This window comes from Anabrus simplex, chromosome 1, assembly GCF_040414725.1.
Source record: "Anabrus simplex isolate iqAnaSimp1 chromosome 1, ASM4041472v1, whole genome shotgun sequence".
Taxonomy (NCBI): Eukaryota; Metazoa; Arthropoda; class Insecta; order Orthoptera; family Tettigoniidae; genus Anabrus; species Anabrus simplex.
Window position 1 is genome coordinate 1,621,543,776 of NC_090265.1, and position 19,587 is coordinate 1,621,563,362.

Consider the following 19,587-nt stretch of genomic DNA (forward strand, 5'->3'; position numbering starts at 1 on the left):
GATCATTGATGTGTGGATCCATGGTTTCTTAGTTTTTCCACTAATTGCTCAACCCAATTCAGATATTCCAAAACAGGTTCATCATGTTTCTTGATGCAGCTTGCTAATTCATCCATGGTACTCACAAACTGAAAAGGAGAGATCTTGAAATGGATTGCCTCGAGTCTGTTCCAGGCATGCTTTGCTCGTTCATGTCTGGTTACATCATTCAAGTAACAGTCCTCTACCAACTCCGTCAAGTAACTAAGCGCAGTGGCGTTTAGGTTCTCTTCGTCTGTAGTTAAATCTTCATTATCATCATAACCGGGATCAATGGCAGCCCAGTATTTCTTTCTGGTTAGGAAACCCTTCACTCGCTTGCGCCTCACCACGTAGTTTTTCGGCCCAAGTCTATCAATCTTCGGCGTATCCGCAACTGATGCCATTTTTACTCACGACTTACTGGCGCACTGGGCCCACAACCTATCAGAAATAAATTGGGACACAACTCTCTCTCAATAATTGATTAGAAAAATTTATTAAAAGACTTTCTGTCTCAACTCAACACTTAACAACACATTGCGCAATCATTCGGTACATAAAGACAAAAGAATCATAGTTTCAGTCAGAGAGTAATAATAAATTTAGCGCGGTTCTGGTGCGAGAAGGTTAGAGACACAATCTCTGGATAAAACAATTGAATAATTTAAAAAACACTATCACAGATATGAAAAATACTAAAGACACTAAGAACTATTTTTCTCATCATGTCAAATTTTTAACAACACTAAGTACAGAAGAAAAAATTATTAATTCTAATAGAAAGAACACTGGCAGAACCTTTTAGGTGTTACAGCTATGCCTGAAGAAGCCTTTGGTGAAGATCATAGAGTTGTGATAGGAAAACTGAAAGTGAGGAAGATTGAAAAAAAAAAAAAAACATTAACACTTTCCGCTTGTGTACAATTATCAACATGGGGATGAACAGTAAGGCAAAAATGCAGGATTAATTTAGTGCAGACTGGTTGGATAAGCAAGCAGGGCTCCATGCAAGCATTTGCTTTGAACGCTTCCACACACTAAAGACATACCGTTAAGAAAGTGAAAAACATGATTTTGTGTCATGTAAATACCATACATTCATTAATTTTGTAGTTTCTTCCTGTGTTATTGGTACAACCAGTACTTAACACCAGGTTTTAAAATATGAAGAATGCTGACAGAAATAAATGCGAGTTGGGAGAAATCAGGACGTACAAATAATTCGAGTGGAAAGGGTTAAGAAGAGAAAAAAGAATTAAAGTATGGAAGATGAAGGAGAAAAGCATACAAGAAGAATGTCAAAGGGAAATAATACCCTTGGTACCCAGGATGGAGATCAGGAATGTTGAAGACAAATGGAAAAGATTTAAGGAAGCACTGGTTGAATGTGCAGAAAAGGTATGTGGTAGAACATCAGGAAATGAGAAAAACAAAGAGACACATTGGTGGAATGATAGGGTAAAGATTAAAGTGAAGGAAAAGAAAATGGCATGGAATGCATGGAAAACATCTAAGACTGAAGAAAGTAGAAGAAAATATGTGAAGGCAAAGAATTGGCCAAGAAAGCAGTGGAGAAAGAAAAGCTGGGCCTTATTCACACAGAAACTGAGAAATTATATGCAGGGCAACAAGAAATTATTTATGGTATTTTAAGAAGTTCATGTTTGTTGGTTACTGTAGTCACGTCCTAGTTTGTGAACCATGGGCAACGGCTAAGTGGCCTAGTAAGTGGTCCTGAGAGTCGGGATACCAGTTGCTATGGAATGGGAGTGGGCATCTCGGACATATTCTGAGTCATGGCCCTCCTTGTGCTCAGGCGGCTAGGACTGTACAATTCACCGGTGGTCCATAACCCATTAGAGGAGAGATCCTCACTTGGACTATGTGCAAGTAGGGTGCATCCTGCTTCATGAATTTACCGAGCTCAGAACATTTTAAGCAAGCCTCGGACCTATGGGAGTAATGGAGTCCCACTCCCATTTGACATGCGAGGGACTCCTTGGAAACAACTTGGCGAACGAAATGGAATTCGATGGGGAGCTATCAATATTAATGGGGCTTATGGAAGAAAGAAGGTAGAACTGGCTGAGTCAGCAAAGAGGATGCATCTGACTGTGCTAGGAGTAAGTGATATTCGGGTAAGGGGAGATAATGAGGAAGAGATAGGAGATTATAAAGTGTACTTGACGGGTGTTAGAAAGGGAAGGGTAGAGTCTGGGGTAGGGCTCTTTATCAGGATTACCATTGCACGCAACATAGTGTCTGTTAGGCACGTAAATGAGCGAATGATGTGGGTAGATTTGTCAGTTGGAGGAATTAGGACAAGAATGGTGTCGGTGTATTCACCATGTGAGGGTGCAGATGAGGATGAAGTTGACAAGTTTTATGAAGCATTGAGTGACATCATGGTCAGGGTCAACAGCAAGGATAGAATAGTGCTAATGGGCGATTTCAATGCGAGAGTTGGGAATAGAACTGAAGGATACAAAAGGGTGATCGGTAAATGTGGGGAAGATATGGAAGCTAATAGGAATGGGAAGCGTTTGCTGGACTTCTGTGCTAGTATAGGTTTAGCAGTTACGAATACATTCTTCAAGCATAAGGCTATTCATCATTACAGATGGGAGACTAGGGGTACCAGATCCATAATAGACTATATCTTAACCGACTTTGAATTCAGGAAATCTGTTAGGAATGTACGAGTTATTCGCGGATTTTTCGATGATACAGACCACTATCTGATCTGTAGTCAACTAAGTATCTCTAGGCCTAGGGTGGAGAAAGTGAAATCTGTCTACAAACGAATAAGGGTAGAAAATCTCCAGGTCGAGGAAATTAGACAGAAGTACATGGATATGATTAGTGAGAAGTTTCGAACAGTCGACAGTAAGCAGGTTCAGATATAGAAAGTGAATGGGTGGCATACAGTGATGCTGTAGTAGAAACAGCAAGGGAATGCCTAGGAACAACTGTGTGTAAAGATGGAAAAAGGCGAACATCTTGGTGGAATGATGACGTGAGAGCAGCCTGTAAATGTAAAGAGAAGGCTTATCAGAAATGGCTCCAAACAAGGGCCGCGGTAGACAGGGATTTGTACGTAGATGAAAGAAACAGAGTGAAACAAATAGTTGTTGAATCCAAAAAGAAGTCGTTGGAAGATTTTGGTAATAACCTGGAAAGGCTAGGTCAAGCAGCAAGGAAACCTTTCTGGACAGTAATAAAGAATCTTAGGAAGGGAGGGAAAAAGGAAATGAACAGTGTTTTGAGTAATTCAGGTGAACTCATAATAGATCCCAGGGAATCACTGGAGAGGTGGAGGGAATATTTTGAACATCTTCTCAATGTAAAAGGAAATCATCCTGGTGGTGTTGCAAACAGCCAAGCTCATCGGGAGGAGGAAAATGATGTTGGTGAAGTTACGCTTGAGGAAGTGGAAAGGATGATAAAAAAATCTCCATTGTCATAAGGCAGCAGGAATAGATGAAACTAGACCTGAAATGGTGAAGTATAGTGGGAAGGCAGGGATGAAATGGCTTCATAGAGTAGTAAAATTAGCGTAGAGTGTTGGTAAGGTACCTTCAGATTGGACAAAAGCAGTAATTGCACCTATCTATAAGCAAGGGAACAGGAAGGATTGCAACAACTATCGAGGTATCTCATTGATTAGTATACCGGGCAAAGTATTTACTGGCATCTTGGAGGGGAGGATGCGATCAGTCGTTGAGAGGAAGTTGATGAAAACCAGTGTGGTTTCAGACCACAGAGAGGCTGTCAGGATCAGATTTTCAGTATGCGCCAGGTAATTGAAAAATGCTACGAGAGGAATAGGCAGTTGTGTTTATGTTTCGTAGATCTAGAGAAACTTTACAAAGGTGAAAAATGAGAGTATCCTCCTGATTCAATACAATAAATATTCCGTCATTAGACGGAGTAAACAAATTCAAACATGTTTCGGCTCGTTTGAGCTATCTTCAGTGAAAAATGAGGGGAGATTTGAAATAGTTTACATAATATAAGTTGAAAAAATGCTAAAAAACGTAATGACGGAGCAAATGATAAAACAAACAAAAGAGAGCCTAGACGGAAACAAAATTAGTACAAATATATGCAGAGCAAAAACAACTCACTGCGACAAAATTTAGTGAAAAGATGTTCATTTAAAATAATAATTGAAACTTTTAATTTTTAAATTAAATTAAATTTTAAATTAACACCTTTTCACTGAATTTTGTCGCAGTGAGTTGTTTTTTTCTCCGCATATTGATGTAAATATTGTATATTTGTACTAATTTTGTTTCCGTCTAGGCTCTCTTTTGTTTCTTTTATCATTTGCTCCTTCATTATGTTTTTTAGCATTTTTTCAACTTATATTATGTAAATTATTTCAAATCTCCCCTCATTTTTCACTGAAGATGGCTCAAACGAGCCGAAACATGTTTGAATTTGTTTACTCCGTCTAATGACGGAATATTTATTGTATTGAATTAGGAGGATACTCTCATTTTTCACCTTTGTAAAGTGAAAACCGTCAATACGGTATGATTCTAATATCTTGTAATGATCTAGAGAAAGCATATGACAGGGTACCGAGGGAAAAGATGTTCACTATACTGGGGACTATGGAATTAAAGGTAGATTATTAAAATCAATCAAAGGCATTTATGTTGACAATTGGGCTTCAGTGAGAAGTGATGGTAGAATGAGTTCTTCGTTCAGGGTACTTACAGGGGTTAGACAAGGCTGTAATCTTTCACCTTTGCTGTTCGTAGTTTACATGGATCATCTGCTGAAAGTTATAAAATGGCAGGGAGGGATTCAGTTAGGTGGAAATGTAGTAAGCAGTTTGGCCTATGCTGACAACTTGGTCTTAATGGCAGACTGTGCCGAAAGCCTGCAGTCTAATATCTTGGAACTTGAAAATAGGTACAATGAGTATGGTATGAAAATTAGCCTCTCGAAGACTAAATTGATGTCAGTAGGTAAGAAATTCAACAGAATTGAATGTCAGATTGGTGATACAAAGCTTGAACACGTCGATAACTTCAAGTATTTAGGTTGTGTGTTCTCCCAGGATGGTAATATAATAAGTGAGATTGAATCAAGGTGTAGTAAAGCTAATGCAGTGAGCTCGCACTTGCGATCAGCAGTATTCTGTAAGAAGGAAGTCAGCTCCCAGACGAAACTATCTTTACATCGGTCTGTTTTCAGACCAACTTTGCTTTACGGGAGCGAAAGCTGGGTGGATTCAAGATATCTTATTCATAAGTTAGAAGTAACAGACATGAAAGTAGCGAGAATGATTGCTGGTACAAACAGGTGAGAACAATGGCAGGAGGGTACTCGGAATGAGGAGATAAAGGCTAATTTAGGAATGAACTCGATGGATGAAGCTGTACGCATAAACCAGCTTTGGTGATGGGATCATGTGAGCCAAATGAAGGAGGATAGGTTACCTAGGAGAATAATGGACTCTGCTATGGAGGGTAAGAGAAATAGAGGAGACCAAGACGACGATCGTGAGAACAGCAAAAGCAGCATATGGAGGAAGAGAAATGAACATGATGTTATTTGCAGATGATATTGTGATTTGGGGAGAAGAGGACATGAATGTTCAAGAACAGTTGGATGTAGTGAATGGGAATATCGAAGAATGTGGATTGAAAATAAGTGTTAAAGAAGAGTAAAACTCTTGTTATGACTAGAGGAGAAAAGAAGGGAAAGGTCAGATTAGACTTGCAGACAAGTCCCTGGAAGTAGTGGAGATATTCACATACTTGGGGAACGAATTAATGGAGAATGCTTGACTGGATGCTGAAATTAGAAAGAGGATTCAAGCTGGAAGCTGTTTCCATCATAGGTAAGAAACATGTTATGGGACAAAGATATGCCAATGTAAGCAAAAGAAACTATGTACAAGATGTATTACGTACCTATAACAACTTATGGAGCGAAAACTTGGACAGTGACAAGGAGGGATGAGAGTCGAATACAGGAAGCTGAAATGAAGTTCTTGAGGAGTATGATACAGAAGAGTAGAAGAGACATAATAAGGAATGAGAAAATCCAGGAAGAAATTGGAGTGGAAAAAATGAATGATAGAATAGAGAAGAGCCGATTAAGATGGTTTGGGCAGATAAAGGGAATGAGTGATAAAAGATTGCCAAAAAAAAAAAAGTGATTGAAATGCAAATGCAAGGAAGGAGAGGCCGCGGATGACCACAATTGAGATGGAAGGACACAATCCAATGCAGTATTAGAAAAAAAAAAACCTGGACGGGACACAGTGTTGAAGGAGGAGTGGTAGAAAGACCGAAGAAAGTGGAGAGGAACCATATTTGCGCCTACCCGGCTACAGCTGGATAATGGGAAATATTATTATTCTTCTTCTTCTGAATGGGCCACCAGAGGACCACGTGCCAATTTCAATTCCTTCTTCTTTGTTTATGTCATTTTACATTTATAAATTTTTCTGTTATGTCATTTTAATTAAAAGAAAACTAGCCAGTTCATTAACAGCTCATTAAACAACCCCAAAATAGTTTTCAAAAACAATTTAAATTATGATATGATAATAATAATAATAATAATAATAATAATAATAATAATAATAATAATAATAATAACAACAACAACAAGGAATAAAATGGAAGCATAATTTGAATGAAATCAAATACGAAGGTTGATCAAATATGAACGGGATTTTTGTTCCTGAACATAAACATTTGGTAGGACTGGCCCCGTGCTTCTGCTATACTCAGATGGGACCGTTAGGAGTGGGGAGAGCATGCTGTTAGATGTTTCCCGCCGGTTTGTCAGAAATGCTCACTATGTCGGAGCAACAGGTGCACCCCTCCACTGCGCAATGCATAATTATAAAATTTCTTGCTTGTGAATGAGTTACAGTGGCGGAAATTTGCCAGAGATTGTCTGCACAGTTCGGTGATTAAATATTGTCAAGGACGCATGTGTGTAAGGATGGCAGAGGAAAGGGGAGGCAGCACAAGTGAAAGCCAAGACTCGACTGTCAGCTGGCAAGGTTCTTCCAACCGTTTTTCTTGATCGGCGAGGCATTTTGCTGATTGATTTTTTTGTATGAATGACGCACAGTCAATGCTGCTTACTACTGCAAGCTGTTGAACAAGGCGAGGGTTGGATATCGCCGCAAATGACAAGGCCAACCGATTCGACAATGCGCGGCCCCATACTGCAGCTCTAACTGTCTTCAAGCTACAGGAAATGCACTGGACTGCACTTTATCATCCTTCTTACAGCCTGGACTTATCACCCTGTGATTTCCATTTGTTCAGACCACTTAAAGCAAGCTCTAGGAGAGCAACGATTTGAAGATGACGAGAGTGTGGAAGACTTTGTGCGCAACTGGCTGGTGACACAACCCTGTTCTTTATACGATGGGGGCATCAAAAAATTCTGGGACAAATGCATTTCCAATGGAGGAAACTATGTGGAAAAATAAATTGTAATTGCCTTGTGTTTTTCAATAAATTAATTTAAATAAAAAATAAAATCCTCTTTATATTTGATCCCCCCTTGTATTAAGTAACAATCTGCAATTCCATACATTTAGACCAAGCATAGCTAAATTTCCACACCAGATTTAAGAAACTTAATTTATGACAATAATAATAATAATAACCCAAGGGCTCAGAAATGAGGACTTCATTAAGATAAGTTCCAAACTTCAAGTTTTTAAGGATTTAAATAGAAATAAATATAAATGTTTATACATTTCTAAATTCATTTGAGTGTGATTTGATAGTAATGTATCCACAAAGGTGCACACGAAATGGTGTCAGTTGGTACAGTTATTTATTCACATCTATTTACAAATTAAACACACACATAACCTTAACCCTCTTAGTGCCAGGCCCGGGTGCTCACAGTATGCCAAGAATGCCAGACAGATTTAGAGAATTTTGCAGGTTCTCACTCTTTGGATTAAATAGTTCACAAATGTTATAACTATGACTTGAAATTTTTATTCAATGTTAACAAGAATACACTCTTACTGCTGAACTAAATTAAAACACTAAAATGCCCTTGAGTATTTTGAAAAAAAATATTTTCCAAACAATTTTCAAACACCAAAAATTAAAAATCAGAAACAAAACAGGAAAAAACAGAAAATTTAACTCAACAATATATATTGATGACTTCTTTGCAATGTCCTATTTCAGATGAATAAACATGTAAAGTTTCACATTTTTATCTTGAGTATTTTAAGATTATGTACAGTGGTATCGTAATATACAATTGGCATGGCCAACATTGGGATCGAACCTGGCACATGGGTTGTAGTCAGGGTGACCAGATGGTGATAGATTATCATTGTTCACAAGATGAAAGAATCTCAAGATCAATTGGAATCTGTTTCTTGAGAACATATATCCAAACCATGGAATATAACGCGAGTTTTTTACCCAATAAGAAAATAAGCTCGGCCTTCTAGCTATACCCATTTCCAACAAAACAGCAATGAAAGCCTTCATTTCAATCAATGTAACCGGGCGCCACTGCTGTGCTCTGGCATGTGGTGACAAGACATGATTTCTCATATCTGTTTGCCTCTGTAGTTATGAGGTTCCATAACTGAGCCGTGAAAAATAAAATAAAAATATTCTATAGGTTTGCATCTGACGAAGGGGTGTGTCTCGGACCAGGAGTATCATAATAATCACGTGAGGGTTGGTATTTTGCATCTTGACCTAATTGAATTTCATGGAAAACATGAAATTTTTGCTGTTGGGTATTTGTACAGCTGTCATCATCAGTACTGTCACTCAGACGGTCATTACCACTTTCAATATGTCGGACAATGAGCACGTGGTTGAGTGTTTACAGAAAACTCGCCGTTATCACTCCAAATAACACTTTCCCCTTCCTCACTTGTTGGAGGAGTGAATTCCTTATCTGAGTCTTCATCATCCCCTTCTTTACTAAAAATTGTTAAGATATACAGCCAGTTCGTCATCGTTAACAAAATAACTTCTCCCGCTAGTCGCCATTTTACTCACGCGACATGGAGATCGTATGCCGTAGATGAACACGGACTTTAGAAATTCAATGCATGATAACGAATGAATTAATGCACTATCTAGCAATGTAATTAAAATCTAATGACAATTCTCTATGGGCTGGACACATAAAATGTTTCAATCTGACGGCCCAAGTTGTACAAACTCGTATAGAATTGCACGCTACCAAACAACGATATATCGTGGTTGGCACTTTACGCATATATACGAAACAACGATATATCGTTGTCTGGCTCTCTACGGGTTAATCAGTGCTGACACTAGCAAAATACACACATCAACAAAGCCCCCATTTTTAACAAATGCCTATCACTTCAACATGGAGACTGCACCCACTGCATGTCAACCACAAACACATGTTCACCAGTAAAACTCCTACTAAACAATAACTCGTCGTTACCAAGGATGGGGGAAGGTTTTCAAGCTTCCAGAAAGATACATTACCAAAATACCTTCTCGTAAATTCTCGAGTGCCTAACAACATCGTTATAATGTTCAGAAAATTCTATCATGATTTAGTGCCATTCTGGAAGTTACAGTGTCTTTCACAATTTCGTATTGGATCACAAATTATATATACAGGTAAGAATAAATTATGTACAGGTTCTACATTAATTGAACTGATATAAATGTCTATATACAGTGCATGTTTCATGACATAACCTCACAAACAATGCGATTGTATTGTATGTACATATGATGTAGTAATAATACAAATACTAACTGGATGTAACTCTTCATAGCCATACATTACAAGTAATAATGATAACAATCATAATCGTAAAATAATAATAATAATAATAATAATAATAAATAATAATTCAAGCTCAATAATTGCATTATTTACCCATAGGTGAGAGAATATTGTTTTCAAGTTATATCCATTTATCACACTTGTGTCAATAGAATCTGATGTTCTTTCAAGAACGAAGCATGTCATTCTATTTTAATTAAGTTGTTTCTTTTTCAGGTATAATTCTGTTAACCATATGTTTTCTTTTTCAGATAGTTTATAAATGTGTTTATTAAGAATTAGTTTGGCAGACTGAAGAATCTAACAATTATAAATTAACTGAGTTGAAACTGACATGAGATGGCTTCAAATTTTACAAATTTGTTATACAGATAGTCTGTAATTAGTCAATATGTTTTCTTGCACCCAGGGTTTTTATTAACCAATCCATTATTGAAATATTATCCAGAATTCATGTTCATCATATAACATAATTGTAGGATTATTGTGAGCACTACTGTAAGAAGTAGGAGTTAAGATCATTTTATTGATAAGAGAAATAAATATCAAAATAATACAAGAGGATTCATAAGATGTCCAATTTTTTTTAAGTTAAAAATTATTGACATTTATGTTATGAGACATTAACATTTCAAGTTTATTTTGTGAGAGCTTTGTTCCAGTCATTAATTACCAATCCAGTTAGGAAAAATAGGTTTTTTACATGGCACTGAATTGGTTGTTATACTACACTTCCTTATTCTATTCACATGATACGCATTCTTATTAAAAAAAGTACTTAAGCACTAATGCTTCATATGTACATTGAGGAACATCAACATTTCTACCTTTCTGTATGACAGCCTTGTTCTCCTGTCATTAACTGTCAGTCCAGTTCAAGAAAAAGGTCTTTCACATGGCTCTGATTTGGCCACACTAAGTTGGGAAACACACATTGATGTTTTATCCATTGGTCTAAGGGACAATTAGTTTTTTTGCTTCATTTACATGAGTTATCATCTTTCAAATACAAATCTTTTTCCTTGATACTCATGATAGAGGGGTGGTTTCAGGACATTTATGTCTAATAATGTCACTGAAAATGCTCTTAGCACTTATTGGACAAGAAGGCTGATATACACCAGTTATGGATGGAAGTGAGGACTGAATGTTAACTGTTCTGCTTCTCACTGATCTGGGAGTTTCTCTCTGTCAGATCCACTACTAAATTACGCACCTTCTTTTTGACATTATCTAGTGTCACACGGTCTTGGAAACCATATTTAGTATTCGGGAGTTAGTAGGTTCGAACCCCACTATCGGCAGCCCTGAAAATGGTTTTCCGTGGTTTCCCATTTTTCACACCAGGCAAATGCTGGGGTTGTACCTTAATTAAGGCCACAGCCGCTTCCTTCCCACTCCTAGCCCTTTCCTGTCCCATCTTCGCCATAGGACCTATCTGTGTCGGTGCGATGTAAAGCAACTAGCAAAAAAAAAAAAAAAACAACCCATATTTATAGTGTGGATCTAACAGAGTGCATAAAGTGAAGGTACTGCTTAGTTCAATGTTCTTGAACTTTTTTTCTAACCCTTTGATAAGGCTAGCAATTTTGGCCCTCTCTGCTTCTATGTACTCAGCTGATTGGCCGAGTTTTTTGCAAATACCCTTTATGCATTTGACCATCACAATCGCAGAACTTCCAGTTGTATACAGTATGCTTCTCTGCTTAGTGAATTAGTATTTGCTTCAAATGGGGTATCACTATTCAAAGTTGACAACAAACCTGCCCCTCTTCACTAGTTATTAGAGGCAGATGTTTATCTAAAACGGCTATAGTGGCCCTGATAGCTTCTTCGAGTTCAACAAATCGAAACAGCATATAGAAATTTGAATTCCAACGCATCATGGTGTCTTAGACAAAGCATTTAGGCACTGTGTTTCCACTTGATAACTGGTACTTCAGTACCTTTTTACTTGCTAGTAAACTTCTATTGAAATAGCTGACAGATTTTTTTTTAATGTTCTCAATTGTGTCTTGCATTTCTTGAAGAGAATTCTGGACATTCAAATTCAATTTTTAAGCAAAACAGCTGTAGTGTTTCCATTTCAGAACTATCCCGCTCCATTGCTAAATGCTTAGCGTGCTGAAGGGAATGGAGGGGTGGTAGAACGTTGGAAGGCGAGTTGGAATTTTTATTCTTTCTAGGTTTGTATTTGATATATTCAGGGATAATTGCATCGAATAAAATGCTTGGTTTTTCTGAGATTTCATTAAGATTGTAAATTGAATTAAAATGTTGTTCCAGATAAATGGAACAATTCTCCAGAATGTTGAGCAGAACACCTTTGTTTGCAACCTTTAGGATATTCATATCTCATTCAATGGAAATAAAATTATTGTTGTAGTGAGATGTGTTGCCCCATTGCAGAATATCGAGTATGCTTTATTGCATTGACATGTTCCAAGTACCACGTTGTAAAACTTCTGCCCATCTGACCAGTATATGAAGTCTCACAGTTGTTGCATTTGAGTTTCTTGTATACAAGTGTCTGTCCTATATGTGTATTGTGAAAAATAGTTTCTAGTTTTAAAAGTTATTTTTTTATTGTTTTTCTTGAAAATATCAGTGATCTGGTATATATTCTCACATCATTTCAGGCGCTGTTTCTCTAATTAAGTGAAATGCGAGTGGTGTTTAATACTGTTAAGCTCTCTTAAGCTTTCCATGTTTGTTCACTAATGAAGCCATTATTCTTCCTCTTCTCAATTTTTAAAATACAAAATAAGCAATCTCTACAGTTCCATACATATACATTCAACTTTAAAACTTTCAAAAACTAGTTAATCAAAACTGAGTATTTAAATCATCACTAAAATAAATAAGCCATGAGACTGATTGAGATGACAGTCAAAAGCATGGAAGCATGGGAAACTGTGTAAGTCACAATGCAGGAAATGGGCAGCAAGGGCAGTTATGAGGGTGTTCAATGTATCTTCATTCTTAAAGGGTTCAAAATTATTATTCCATTCTGATTGATTTTAAACTGTACTGCCAGTCTTAATCACAATACAAGCTACCCATTATGCTGTACAGTGAACTAGCTTGAAAGAATTTAGTACGAGCCACTTCCAACAAAAATCTATACCAATTCACAAGGCTTTCAGAACCTTTATAATTTACAAGAACAGCTCTATTTATATTGCCAAACAGTCTTTATAGTGCTGAAAGACAATATCATTAATGTAGATGTTCTGGTGATATTTCTTCAAGTTTTTATGATCATCATGTATGGCTTAAATCTTTGTCTGCATTGAGTTACATATATCTTTCAGGGGTAACACAATTCCAATGGAATACAATGTAATGGATCGTATTGTTAAGTTTGGAGAAGGACTTTACCGTTATGATAATCGTGGCCTTGTTGTCCAGAATGCTAGAGAGGAAAGATTCCACTACAATGCCAAGGGACTTCTAGTGAGTATTATTATATATATTTTGTGTGTGTGTGTGCGTGCGCGTGCGCGTGTGTGTGTGTGTGTGTGCGTGTGTGTGTGCGTGCGTGCAAACTGTAGAGCATCAGAAGAAAAAATTGTTTCGTACAAGTGTCTATCCTATATCTGTTACTCTATGTCAGTTTAAACTGAATACACCTCAGTACCTGAGGTTCATCAAGTTCCTTTCATATATAGATGAGAAACTTATTTTCCCTATTTTCTTCAGAAGATTGAATAGCATATTTAGGAAACATCAAAGGTCTTTAAAGTAATTGCTGTAACAATTATCACAAAAAATTCCAGATAGCATTGAATATCAATTTATACTTGATTCATATAGAGAGGTAATTTCCTACCAACTGAACGGTGGTTCAAATGATGAACCTTATGAAAAATGTTAGCTTAATAATTGCCAAGGGTCATATTGTATCGGTACCATATTTCTAGCAACATTAAATTCTACTTATTGGGTTATTCTTATTCTGTTGGCAGAGATTTGAGCTACAGGTCTGGCATTTGACCTGTACAATTGATGTGAGCCATTCGAGTTGAATTTTTAATTTCCTTGACCGCATCAAATAGACTTTCAGCTTATTAGGTCATATTGAGTACATGCTTAAGACATGTTAAGAACAGAACAAAACAGAACAAGAAATAATACAGATGAATCCCCAATACAAAATATATTCCAGATCATACAGTACTTTTTCTTTCATTTTTTTGTTCTACTATCAATAATTTAAACATGTTTCCGTTGTAGGTTCGAGCAACCAAGCGTGGACGTTTTGATGTGCGTTACTACTATGATCACCTTGACAGATTAGCGACTAGAAAGGACAATTACGGAAACGTGACTCAGTTTTTCTATACAAATCACCATCGATCTAATGAGGTAAGATATAAATGTTTGTACAATGTGTGTAAGTATGCAGGGTGTCTGAAAATAAGTTACAGAAATTGTAAGAGAGCATAGTGTTCTGAAACAAAATTCAGTCTCTAGGATATTTTATTTCCTCCTAATGAAAACTCATCAAAAATTCAACAAAGAAATGTAAGTTCAATTGTGAGCAACGTCTGTGTTAGGCTATACAGCTCTCTAGCTTGCTAACCTTCGGCTGTGTGCTACCGTAGCACTCTGATGTGTCACTCGCCCACATGCTGCCTTGCTAGTAATGGTGGCATATCACAGAGCAGCATCTGATCATCATGCCTGGATAATGTATCATCTTTATTCTGATTATCATGCACTAAGGTATTCTGAGCCGACTGGCGTACATAACTTAAATGTTAGTAGTAAAACTCCTCCTGGTTTCTGGTGAGCACAATGCATTTGTTTTAAGAAGAATATCGATAAACACAGTACATTTCGTGCATCTTAAAGTTGGTCACACTGCAAAATTATTACTGAAATGACATACCCATGTAACGTAAGTTATGTAATAAAAGTAAACATTGCAAGCACGTCCTGTGGTATAGACAAGTATTAAAGGCTAAGTTTAGAACGGAGTATCCTAGGATATAGGCTCATAAAACTATGTCCAAGAAGAAAAGCTTCTTCCTCTTCACTTTTATAAAATCTGCATTCATTTTATTCCAAATTATCAGTGAAGATGTGGTTTCTTCTCTGGCTTGGAGGAAAAATTGCCTCCACGTCAGATAGTTCTTTCCCCCGCCAGTGTGGTGAATTGAGATTTTCCGACTCATTGGGTACTCCCAGGAAACAGATAAGTAAACGGGCATAGTTTTTGCCCTGGGACTATCCACTATTCGAACCCCCCCCCCGCTGAAAAAAGGACGAAGATTGTTCACGGATCACGGATGTCTGCATCTTGGTCATTCCAGCTCTGTAGCTTTGGGCTGTTAGTTCTGCAGCGTAGTACTGTTCGTTAAAAGTGAGAAAATGTCTGGGTTTTTATTTGATCGAGTATTTCATATGAAAGCATTGCTTTTAATCGCGCCATTCCTACTGACGTCATTGTAATGACCCATGTTCATTTCAGTTGGGAAAACCACTAAGAGAGTCTTTCTGAGAATGAGTGTCTGCCATTATAATGAAAACTCCCCAACCTGATTGTGACTGATGGTAGGCAAGCTGGCCTACCATTACAATGAAAATTCCCTAACCCAGTCTTCATATGAGAAAAGACGTTGGTGACTTCCCTGTCGTGTTTCTAGGGCAACGTTAAGAGCTATGCAACTTAATACAATCTTGCTCATGTTTACACTACCTAACCTAGAATTCTGTATAGCCTACAGTTTAGAATTCCGTAGCGAAGCACAGGTACATCAGCTAGTTGTAACTAAACTTGACACTTTGACATTTTTTTTTACTGATGAAAGTTCATGTTCACTTTGGCTATTTCCATCTTTTCTCTTTGGACTTGATGCATTCCTATTGCTTTCAATGAATTGCACATCGTTATGTTCACCACCATGTACATAACTGTGATCTTAATTTATGATACTATCACTTTCTAACAGGTTTTCATACTTGTTCATAATCAAGGACATAAGAAAACAAAGGAACAAGCGAACAACTCAAACAACTCATCTTGTAAACCAGTACCACCTTCATGGTGCACTTCAGTCATAGTTTTAGCTCAACCAGTCACAATACTTTAACTGGATCAGTTGCTAACTGATGACTTTTTTTTTTTACTAACTATGTACGTAGACAAACAAGCCATGCGGTATATAAGTTCCATCACAGTCTAGACTGGCACAGCAGACGACAAGCAAAGGGTGACTCAACAGAGCCATCTAGAGAACAACTGTGAAGTTTTAATGAAAAATATCTTATCACCAGTGCAGAGGTAAATAAATGGCCTAGAATGGAATTTTGGTGCAGATTAGTATTCTGTGTGAGAGAAACACCAAGATGAGGAATGACATGATAAGAGTTGATATGGCTAAACCTGGGAAGGGAAAAAAAAAATACAAAGGCTGCACTTGATGGAGGGGCTTCATCACTGACCCATCAGATAGAATGACATGAATATGATTGTGATAATTTCCATCAATAGCACTCAGGAAGCTGAAGTAATAACTAGGCTACAACTACCAAAAAAAAAAAAAATTTCAATTGCTACATACCAACAAAAGCACACAATTTTCACTACTGGTTTCTTCTTTTTGTAAGATATGCTTCTGACAAACCAGTATAGAGTCCCCTATAATTAAGACAACTAGGATCACCATTTTAGTGGATCCTTGGTGTTGGTAGAATGTTTGATTCTATTTAAAACTGAAGAGAAATTATTAGGATTATATTTAACCCAAAATGCAAAAGTGTAGAATTTTAAGAGTATGGTTAATATATTGTACAGTACACAGAATGAAGAAGGAATTACTGTATTCTTCTGGTAAAAGTCATACGTCTAACAACTCTATGTAGTTACCCCCACCGCCTCCCTTCTTTAATTTGAAGCTCTCCAGTATAATCACATTTCTACACTTGATTACAGTCAGATGTAGGTGTACATTACGGTTCAGGTGAATATAGTGGAGTTTCTTGCTCATTATGTTAATTCTTGATGCAAATATAATACATCTATTCTTCATTACAGGTGAGCCAGATCTACAGCCCTCGGGATGGAAAATTGATGTCGCTTGTTTATGATGATCGAGGACATCTTATATTTGCTCAGGTGTACCGCCATAAATACTATGTAGCTACTGACCAATGTGGAACACCAATAATGGTCTTTAATCAGTATGGAGAAGGCATACGGGAAATAATGCGATCACCATATGGCCATATAGTTTATGACTCCAACCCATACTTGTATTTACCTGTTGACTTCTGTGGTGGGTTGTTGGATCAGGTAAGAAAAAGTTTCAACCTTTTTTTTTTTATAGTCATGATCTTTGTAACATGAAAATGACTTTTAACTATAAGGTACCGGTATGCTAAAAAAGGTATGTAATGTACAAACATTAAAAGTATCGATTACAAACCTTTTGGAATAGTTCTCTTATTAACAGAGCTGCATTATTAGAATTTTAATAATTAGCAAGAATTGAGAATAATATATTAAAGATATAAATGAAGTATAGTTCTCACAAGTTCTTATATTTTAATATGATTCATTTTATAGGCAATCGATATATACTGTATAGATCTGATTTATAGAAAATTGGTTGATTGCTCATTGCTCTTCTCAAGATCATGATAAACTCATAACAATGATTTTTTCTCTTGATTACAAAAGTAAACACCAGGATTGTGTTTTGACAAATTGCCATTATACAGATATCTGTACAGTAGTGGTCTTAAATGCTACATTAAATCCTTGAATAGATTTGTTACCCTTTGTGATTGTACATACTTCTGTTTGTCTGCACCTTTAGTAATGGAGTATTTAAATTTCTTTCAATATATCAACAGATATTTACAATATCATCTGCGAATAACATTGTATTAAATATTGTACCTCATTAAGCTGCTTTTGCTGCCCTCATGATATCCATCACAGTTATCAACAGTAAATATGTTCTTACACTTCCCTTTCTTAGTCTAGTTTCAATTTCAAACTGTTATGTCTTGTCTAATTTTGGAGGGTATTCTGAGAGCTATTTTTCCCTTTCTAGTATTTTCGCTTCACACACCCAAGATAAATGTCTGTGTAACACTGTTTTTTTTAACTCCTGAGATGTGTTCATATTCTGTCTCCAAAACAATAGTCACTACAAATACAATGATATAAAATCACTCAAAAGAAATTTCTGTAAACAAATTATAAACTGAAACACAATATTTTCAAACAAGCAATCGTGCTAATGTCTTATCTCTTTTAGGTTACATCGTTGGTTCATATGCCAAATGGAAAAGTATATGACCCACTAATTGGGCAGTGGATGTCACCAATGTGGGAGGGGGTGCTGGACCGAGTTGCTAATCCAACGCAATTACATCTGTACCGTTTTAACGGTAATGATCCAATAAATGTTCGACGTAGTCCTCAACATCTTACAGGTTAGTTAAAGCCATAGTATTTCATTCTATGTGTATAGCTAATGTGCTATGGAAATTTTCAAAACCATTGAATGGTATGACTATTTTCAGTTATGATGTGCATGTCAAATATGTTTTGTAATATTCTTCTTTCACAGCAGAAGGTTTTCTGTGAATTTCTCTCTTGCTGAGGATGATGCAATTTGACTGGTGACTTCAGAACAGTTTCCTTGTTTTGCCAGAAAAGAATGACTGTCTCTCTTACAGTGCTCTGTTGCATCGTAACTTACCATAAATAGATAATCTGTCATCTTCTGTGAGTGATTTCTAAGTGGCCTAACTCCACTGATCTTCTTTCAGTTAAGTACTGCACAACTCAGAAGTGAATTTGGCTTCTGAAATCTGAGTTCCAGTGTTACTGTAGTTAGAAGCATTAATAAATAAGAACTAATAAGAATTAATAAATCTCACGCAACTGACAAAACTCTGTTTATTTTCTAAATTATACAAGATAATTGAGTTATTTTTTGATGCTGGGATGTAAACTCTCTCACTGAATACTCAAATAGTGCTATTGAATGAATTTTTATTTTTTTAATCCGTAGCATCAGTTGCACGGTATTGGATAAGATCTTGTATTCCAATGAATGCACCTATCACAATTGGAATGTAGTGATGTCAATGCTTTGTTGAAGCTAGCCAAGAAAACTGGGGCTGTGTCTTTCCAGAAATTCCTAGAAAGGGTCACACCCAAAAAGAATGTGACTCAGTCCATATTGCAATTGAATGTACATTAAAGAAGCACAAAATCACACTTCCCAGCCAATGTGCATCAGTGTTGAAAGAAGCATGAAGAAAATCCCAACCATACAAAGCTGTTTATCCCGACTACTCATTCTTTACCAATTATGCCGTAAAAGGTTAATGGATTTATGACTCCATTCGTCCCAGACAAAAAGCTTACGACCCAACTGTTACGGACTTTAAAGTTATTAAATACGATCTGACAGAAGTCCTTTTCTACAATTGGATTTTGAGGATGATTTTGTGGAGATGCCCAGGAGACCTAGACCAGTAGATAGATAGATATTTATCTGTCATCAACAGGTTATTTACCCAATTATAGATGATTCAATAAAACATTATATACAATGTTTAAATAAATAAAACTAATTTCCTAAAATAATTACCAAGTTCAAACTAAAGCTAGATATGTTTATATACACATATTTACAACACTTTATATAAATATAAATAAATCTTCTTAAATAATTGCCATGATTAAACTAAATCTAGAGACATTTACATACACATATTTATATATTTTAC

At 36.5% G+C, this 19,587-nt stretch overlaps 1 protein-coding gene across 1 annotated transcript in view; it reads left to right on the forward strand.

Annotated features, from left to right (window-relative positions):
• The window catches only part of Ten-a (tenascin accessory), a 596,228-nt gene that overhangs the window by 531,697 nt on the left and 44,944 nt on the right, over positions 1-19,587 (forward strand). The window contains exons 31-34 of the mRNA XM_068225631.1: positions 13,143-13,284; positions 14,065-14,196; positions 16,871-17,128; positions 18,102-18,279. Coding sequence (XP_068081732.1) covers positions 13,143-13,284; positions 14,065-14,196; positions 16,871-17,128; positions 18,102-18,279 — 710 coding nt within the window. The remainder of the gene's footprint in view (positions 1-13,142; positions 13,285-14,064; positions 14,197-16,870; positions 17,129-18,101; positions 18,280-19,587) is intronic.